The 8,799-nt window shown below is 43.2% G+C and overlaps 1 protein-coding gene across 1 annotated transcript; it reads left to right on the plus strand.

Moving 5' to 3' along the window:
* The first annotated feature begins 7,840 nt into the window (after positions 1 to 7,840).
* LOC103288160 (double homeobox protein A-like) lies at positions 7,841 to 8,503 on the plus strand. The gene has a single exon (XM_054718478.1). The coding sequence runs from the start codon at positions 7,841 to 7,843 to the stop codon at positions 8,501 to 8,503; it is 663 nt and encodes a 220-aa protein (XP_054574453.1).
* The last annotated feature ends 296 nt before the right edge of the window (positions 8,504 to 8,799 follow it).

Consider the following 8,799-nt stretch of genomic DNA (forward strand, 5'->3'; position numbering starts at 1 on the left):
GTGTTTGATACTAACACACCCTGAACCCCACTCAACATCAAAGTTGTATGTGTTCTATGAAAGAGCTAAAATTCTGAGAAAGATTCAGGATTACTAACAAAGTTTTGTTTTTTACTATGTTTTGTGTGTGTGTGTGTGTGTGTGTGTGTGTGTGTGCGCCAAAAAAGAATGAAATTAAAGAGTGATTGAAATCAGTAAAGTGTCAATGAGTGAAGACCTACATTTCTATTTCCCTATATTTCCCATAATTTAAATATATATATGCATATGCTGGTGGGAATGTAAAATGGTGCAGCTGCTCTGGGAAACAATATGGCTATTTCTTAAAAAATGCAACATAGAATTTACTATATAATCTAGTGATTTAACTTCTGGTGTATACACAAAAGAATTGAAAGTAGAGACTTGAATAGATATTTGTACACCCATGTTCATAGCAACATTATTTCAAGAGTCAAAAGGTGGAAATAACCCAAATGTCCATTGATGGGTGAATGAATAAATAAAATGTAGTATATACTCACAATGGGATATTAGTCAGCCTTAAGAAGGAAGGAACTCTGATACATGTTACTACATGAATGAAACTTGAGGAAATTATGCTAAATGAAATAAGCCAGACACAGAAGGACAATTATATGATTACACTTACATGAGGTACCTAGAATAGTCAATTTCACAGTGACAGAAAGTAGAATGGGAGGAATGGGGAATTATTACTCAATAAGTACACATTTCAATTTGGGAAAATGAAAAATTCTAGAGATGGATGGTGATAATGGTTATACAATATGTGCTTATACTTAATACCACTGAACTGCATACTTAGAAATGGTTAAATGGTAAATTTTATGTTATGTATATTTAATCACAGTACACCCCTCCCCCCAACATTTCACATAAGAAATACATGAATATGCAATTAGTTTTTTCCCTTGAGTAAATAGATGCTTTTATAAAATACTAGAGGCCTGGTGCATTAAATTCGTGCACGGGTAGGGTCCCTAGGCCTGGTCAGCAATCAGGGCTGATCTGTGGGGCAACTGGTGGGGTGATCGGGGGTCCCCCCCACTGGCATCTGCCTTGGCTGGCCTGGGGCATGTGGTCTGGGGGCAGCTCCTGCATTCAGCATCTGTCCCCTGGTGGTCAGTGAGCATCATAGCAACCGGTCATTCCACTGGTCCTTCTGCCGTTCAGTCAATTTGCATATTAGGCTTTTATTATATAGGATTAGAGGCCAGTGCATGAAAACTCATGCACTGGAGGGGGGGTCCCTCAGCCCGCCCTGCCCCCTCTCACAGTCCAGGAACCCTCAGGGGTGAGAGGCGACCCAGTGATCAGGGGAAGGCAACGCCCCATCACACCTCCGCTGCTGCCACTGCTGGCAGTGCAAGCCTTGGCCGGCCCTGGTTACCTGAGCTTTGGGCGGCCCTGGGTGGCTAGGGGGCTGAAGGGACTGGAGGACTCTGGAGGCAGGCCTTGCCGTGCACCTGCTGCCCCGGCGGGGTTGAGGGGACTGGGTGCTGCCATCTTGTGGCTGTGGGCACTGCCATATTTGAGGGCATGGTAGTCAATTAGCATATTCCCTCCTTATTGGCTGTGGGCACTGCCATCTTTGAGGGTGAGGCAGTCAATTAGCATATTCCCTCCTTATTAGCTGTGGGTGCCACCATCTTTGCGATGGTGTGAGGGTCAATTAGCATATTCCCTCTTTATTAGATAAGATAGTTGAAATGGAAAAGTGTTTCTTCCAATTGAGTCAAGCATTCCTATGGGAATGCTAGCTAGTTAGATTACAATATCAAGTCAGGGAGTGGTTCCCAGGATGGGGGATAAAAGAGCCCTAGGAATTTTAGCCTTGGAACCCAAACCTGGAAGTGCTGAGGTATAAAGAGCAGCACTTGCACAGAGATTTATCTGTGGCTTCATTTGTGGATTGAGGGTATTCTAGGTATGTGGGAAACCATGGGTAAAGGTGTGTAGGCTGGAATAAGCATGTGGTGGGGAGGGGAGAAGGAGGTCAGGGGGTTGAGTTAGGGATAGTAAAGAAACCATCCGGATTGGAGGGAAGATTATATAAAAACAAATACTAGTGAGGCAAAATGGTGGATTGTGTGAGGTCTGGCCATGGAGGGAGTTCAGGTTTGGTGTGTAAGTACTAGGCATCCATGGCAGATTCTTATTCTGGTTTTATATACAGGGAGGGCAAACGTAGGTTTACAGCTGTGAGTACATAAAACACAATGTATTCTTGTATTATTATTTATTAATTATTGTGTCATTTTCCATATGAACATCTGTAAACCTACTTTTGCCCCACCCTGTACATTGCGTATATCAAAATATAAATTCTTTCCAGTGGTGAGTTTCTATTCTTCAGAAAAGAGGGACAAATATGTCCTTCAGCCTTCAGAATTCTACATCCCTTTCATAGTGGCTCTGCTATGTGCAAAGATTCTTTAAAATGCACTGATTCACACACAGAAAAATGAGGCCATTGCAGAGAAGGTGATTTATATCTGCTCAGTGCACAATGACTCCACTCCAGTGATCTTATTAAATGACAAAACTGATAACTGGGTTCTTGAAACCTATTCCTGTGACAAACTCCATACCATTTCTAGTTATCTGATTTGCTTTTCTTAATGACTGAGGTGAAGGTCACAATCTATTGACTTGAGGCATAAATGTAAATGTTTCCTTCACTTTTTTCTCCTGACATCATCCACTAGCTGGAGAACATGGAGATTCTATTTGATTTGGAGAAAGCAGTGTGTTTACCAATGGCTGAAGGGTGATTAAGAAATAATGTAACTTCAAAGAGTATGTGGAGAGAGGCCTAGATAAAGATTGCCTGGGTCTCCTCTAGATATTATGGGAAGTTGACTTAGGTTAAATTTGAACAAGTCCTGTTGGATAGGTCATTGAAAGTTAAGAATAAGCTTAAGTGTCTTTGGTGTTGGACAAATGCTGTCTACAATGGTAGTCCCTGCACTGTTTAGTAGGCTGACTCTATTGTCAGGACCTTGTAATGAAATTGCAAATCCCAGTATTTGAAAAACGCTTGCTCATACTTGGTGGGTACTTCTGAAGCATTTCAAATACTGCAGTTTATAAAGGTAGAGTGATCCATTCAAGTGTAATCAACAAGTATGACTAACAAAGGGAAAGAAGGTGTTAAAACAACTGTGTCTACACAGATAGGTCATATGGTAGAGAAAGTTGCTATTAACTTTCAAGGGTCACTGAGAGCCAGGCTCCACTGGATTGTGCCTTTTTGGCTAATGAAAAGTTAACATGAATTATGATAGTCCAGAAAAGGACCAAAACTAGTTTCCATTTCTAGCACAGCCACACACACAATTTAAAGAGTAGAAAGGGCTCAGCAGGAGCCATTTGTCATGAAGCCCAGCTTTCTGTTTAGCACAGCAAAAGGTGCTTTGCCCAAAAGTCAAGCTCAGAAGGGAAACATCCACTTTAATGTTCAGGCTTCTGTGTTGCTGTAGAGCTGCACTCTCCAATATGGTAGCAACTACCTGCATGTCTCTATTGAGCACCTGAAATGTGGCTAGTCTGCATTGAAATGTGCTATGGATATAAAATACACACTGGATTCTACATATTTTAGCACCAAAAAAGTAGAATATCTTATTGATAACTTTTTATATTGATTTCGTTGAAATGATAATATTTTGAATATACTGAGTTAAAGGTAAATAAATTATTAAAATTAATTTCACCTGTTCCTGTTCACTTTTGTTGTTGTTAATCCTCACCTGAAGATATTTTTTCCATTGATTTTGAGAAAGAGTGGAAGGGAGGGAGGGAAAGAGCAAGAGCGAGAGAGATAGAAAGAGAGAAACATTGATGTGAGAGATACACATTGTTTGGTTGCCTCCTGCACTTGACCTGACCAGGGATGAGGATTGAGCCTGCAACCCAGGTACATGCCCTTGACCGGAATCTAACCGAGCACTTCAGTGCGTGGGCCAATGCTCTAACCACTGAGAACACTGGCCAGAGCTCCTGTTCACTTTTTAATACATCTACTAGATAATTCAAATTACCTAAGTGACTTGTATTATATGTCTATTGGATAACACTGGCTTTAAACACAGATATTTTTCATTGATGCATATCATTCTGCTAGCATAGACATAATAAGTTGAAATTCAGTTAAGAACTAGGAATCAGGCTTTTTAGTCCCCAAATTACTGCCTTTAAAAATTAACTGTTGCCAGGCTGGCATGGCTCAGTGGTTGAGCGTTGATCTGTGAGCCAGAAAGTCATGGTTTGATTCCTGGTCAGGGCATATGCCCGGGTTGCAGGCTCAATTCCCAGTGGTGGGGGGTGTGCAGGATGCAGCCGATCAATGATTCTCTCTCATCATTGATGTTTCCATTTCTCTCTCTCTCTGAAATCAATAAAAATATATTAAAAAATAAATAAATAAATAAATAATGTACTGTTTTATCTTACAGGGTTTTTAAAAATATCCAGTGTGGTGATCTTTTATATAATTTCTTTTGCATTTGTTTATTTTTTTTTCAGCATGATATCGTAATAATAACTTTCTATTCTTTGGAAGAATTAGATCCGATGATTAAATCCCCTTCTGAGCATTTACAAGGGGGCAGCCAAAGAAAGCTGATTTGAATACAGAGAATAAACAGTAATTAAACTGTAAATGTTGATTTTCTTTTGAAGTCCACTGGCGTGTTTGGTGTGAATAAAGAGTGTATTGTCAGTTATTTTTCCTGCTGCCGCAGTTATGGCACGTGAGAATCGTCGGAGGGCTATGTTAAATTGGGGAGTTTCCCAGGCTGCTGAACTGAAACTTCCTTTGTTTATATCAAAGCATGGATATTTTTTTCCCCTCAAACAGTACACATTGATTTTAGATAAACTCAGAGAGGATTTTTTTTTTTTTTCTCTTAAACTCATCTACTTCACTGTAATCTGGAGGGGAGCTTTTAAAATCTGGAAAATGTGGCTTCTTCACTGAAAACTGAAAAGGGCTATTTCACTGTGCATTTTGGGGAAACTTTAAAAGAGTGGTTCCAACCTTGGCTGTTTATTAGACTCACCTGGGGAACTTTTAAACTCCCAGGGTTCAGGCTAAACCCCCCCCCCCCACCATCAATTATATCAGATGCTCCCCAGGTGATTCCAATGCATCGATGAGAACACGGTTGCCTCAGTAGTCTAAGGCACACCTGTGTTCAGCAGCCTTTTCCAGAAGGACTCAGGGAACCTGGCTTGCAGTATATGAATGTATTAACTGTTACTTTCCTCCATCTGAAAATTAAAGGGCCTGCATATTGGCTCACTCAGAGGCATGTAGTAATGTATACTTTTCTCATGCTCTAACGTCAACACTGAAGAGACTTTGATGATTATAAAACTGTCACAAGTTCAGCACAGGCATACCTCTCTTTTTACTGTGCTTCGTTTTTATGTGCTTCACAGGTGTTGCGTTTTTTACAAACTGAAGGCAAGACCCTCCACCAGCAAAAAGATTACGAGTGGCCTTATTGTGCTACCTTACTGCGGTGGTCTGGGACTGAACAGCAATGTCTCCGAGATGTGCTTGTCATTGATCGGGCTGGCATTATTCAGGGTGGGTGCTGCAGGCCAGTGGTCTCCTAAAAGAGCCACACACACGCAACACACACACACACACACACACACACACACACACACAGTCAGTGGGTTAGCCACTGCTGATTACTTTCACAAGTTAGTTATTTATCACCATATGGACGGTTTCAGCTGGATTCTAAAGAGAACATTTCCAGCTGGGATTCTGCTGAACTATTTGGGGCTGGGTTGGATATCACTGTCTTTGCAAATGTAATGATGATGGAAACCAAATTTCTCCATTGTGAAACTATGGTCCTCGTGAATCTGGTTCTGATGTGTTTAAGGCCTTCCGAAGGGGTCATGTGATGAAAGCATTTTGTAAGCTGTAAAGCTCTAAGCAAAGTAAGCTAACGAATTATATACATTTTGTGAAGTTTGGAGTTTTTATATTTAAAATCAATATCAAATAAGATATTCCTATGATGGGGAGCCAGGAAAGGTGGTTTATTCTGGGGTTGCTCTGGTGGGAGTGGGATGAGCTTTTCTTAGTAACCTCAAAATAGATGGAGGGGAGAGTATAGAGATCCGCAAATCAGAGGCAATTTACTAGTATTGTTGGCCATTTTGTTATCAACAGCTTTGAGAGGTTTGTATATTCATTCATTCATTCATTCATTCATTCAACAAGCATTCATTGATGACTTACTGGGTGTCTAAGGTTCTAGGGGCTAGGGAGCCAGCAGTGAACACAGCAGAACAACCCTGCACTCATGAAGTTTACATCCTAGTTGGGAGAGAACAACAATATATACGTTTCAGAGAAAAATAAAGAGAACAAGCTTAGGAAGAACCAGATTGTAATTTTTCATGTGACGAGGGCCCACCTACCCAAGGTGACATTTGAGCAAAAGATTGAAGGTGAGGGAGGGAGTCACACACATATCAGAGAAGGGTATCCAGGCAGCAAGAACAAATAGTAGAAAGGGCTTGAGTTGGGTTACACCTGGCCTTGCCAGAGAACATACAGGAATTGTGACTTTCTGTTAAACAACACATAATGTTAAAATATAAGTATGGGACATGCAATATTTGGGACATACTTATACAAAAACAAAACAACAACAACAATAGTGTCCTGTATTTTTATCTCCCAATTCTGGCAACTCTAGTTATACCTAGCACATTTGCAGGAGAGAAAGGAGGCCATTGGGTGGAGCGGAATGAGGAAGGCAAAGTAGAAACAGGTGAAGTAGGAGGGGCACTTGGGGCCAGAGTGGGCAGGGCCTTGTAGGCATGATAAGAACTTAAGGTTTTACTCCAACTGAGACCGGATATCACTGGAGGGTCTGTGTAGAGAGGTGCTTTGGCTTTTCTTAAAGTTTAAAAGTACCGGTCAGCCTGCTGTGTTTTATGTTATTGGACAAGGGCAGAAGCACAGAGACCAGTTAGAAGGCTCTCGCAAAAATCCAGGTAAGAGATAATGGATGTGGGCGAGGAGTGGTGAGAGTCTGGGTATAGTCTAATGGTAAACCAACAGCATTTGCTGATGGACTGGATGTAGGGTGCAAGCAAAAGGGAAGGGACCAAGGGAGGATGTGCTGCCATTAAATGAAAGGAGGGATCTTCGGGGGGAGCAGGAGTTTTTTGGGTGGGTGGGGCGGGGAGGACTATGAGTTTATTTTGGACTAGCTTTCCCGTTGCAGGAAAAATCCTGCAATAGGATTTCCTGCTGCACTCTACCCCGCCTCCACCCCGCCCTGTCCCCCGCCTCACCTTCTCCACCAGCCCGCTCGTATTTCCCTTCGCCCCCGCCCCGCCTCCGCCCCGCCCTTGCCGCCCGCCTCACCTTCTCCTCCAGCCCGCCTGCGTTTCCCTTCGCCCCCGGCCCCGCCTCCGCCCCGCCCTTCTCCTCCCCTCTCCCCCCCCCCCCAGCTTGCTTGCTTCTTCGAAGCTTTACTCCCTTCTGCAGCTCTTGGCTTCTTTGGACACTGTCTTGATATGCAAATTAGCCGCCATCTTTGTTGGGGTGATTTGCATACTCGTCCTGATTGGTTGGTGGGCGTGGCTTGGCTGGTGGGTGTGGCTTAGGTGTAGCAAAGGTGCAGTCAATTTGCATATTTGTCTATTATTAGATTAGATGTGTTCAGTAGGAGAGGTCTGTGAGATATCCAAGTGGCAATGTCAGGTCAGCGGTTACTGTCTTTTCAAATAGCAACACCTGGCTCCTGGCCGAAGGCTGGGACTTCTTTCTCACAACATGGCTCAAGACATCTCTTCCGACAGGATGAATGGTAGACGAAGCCGCACCAGATTCGCAGAAGATCAAGTGAAAATCCTCATCCAAGCATTCAGCCAAAAGCCTTACCCAGGTTACACTACCATACAGAAGCTTGCTTTGAAAATAGATGTTGACGAGTCTAGAATCCAGACTTGGTTTCAGAATCGAAGACGGAGGCACCTAGCCCAAAGGAGATCAGAGGCAGAGGAGGACGTAGATGCAAACCAAGACCAAGATCGCAAGCAAGGGCGCCCTTTGGTGAGGATGCAAAACAGACGTAGACAGTCTCGTATCACCTACACTCCCTTCCAAGTACACACCCTCCGGAAGGCATTTGAGAAAAACCCGTATCCTGGGATTGGTTCCAGAGAGCAACTTGCTAAGGAAATTGGGGTTCCAGAGTCCAAAGTGTGCATTTGGTTTCATAATCAAAGGAATAAAGTCCGGGTCCACAGAAAAAATGAACCCAATGAGCCTTTAGAACGAAACAAGACCGGGAACAAGACCTCTGACACAAGAGCCTTCAAAACGCTGAGCCTTCTTTCTGGAGACCATCAGGACTTCAGGAGGCTGACAGAGGAACAGAACCACACAGCCCTCCCTAGGAAGCCTGCACAGGCCAGCAGATGTCAAGGACCATGAAAATAAACTCATTTGTGTCATGTTTGTTTTTTAATCCTCACCTGAGGGTATATTTCCATTGATTTTAGAGTGGAAGAGAGAGGGAAAGACAGAAATATCGATACCCCTGCACGCACACCGTCCAAGGCCTGGGCCAGGGAGGAGCCTGCAACCAAGGTACGTGCCCTTGACTGGAATAGAACGCAGGATGCTTTGGTCTGCAGGCTGACGCTCTATCCACTGAGCCAAACTGGCTAAGGCCATGGGGCCTTCCTGGAGGACTGCGACTGTCTCAGGGAGCTGATAACTAGGGGCAG

The sequence above is a fragment of the Eptesicus fuscus genome, chromosome 7, assembly GCF_027574615.1.
Source record: "Eptesicus fuscus isolate TK198812 chromosome 7, DD_ASM_mEF_20220401, whole genome shotgun sequence".
Lineage (NCBI taxonomy): Eukaryota > Metazoa > Chordata > Mammalia > Chiroptera > Vespertilionidae > Eptesicus > Eptesicus fuscus.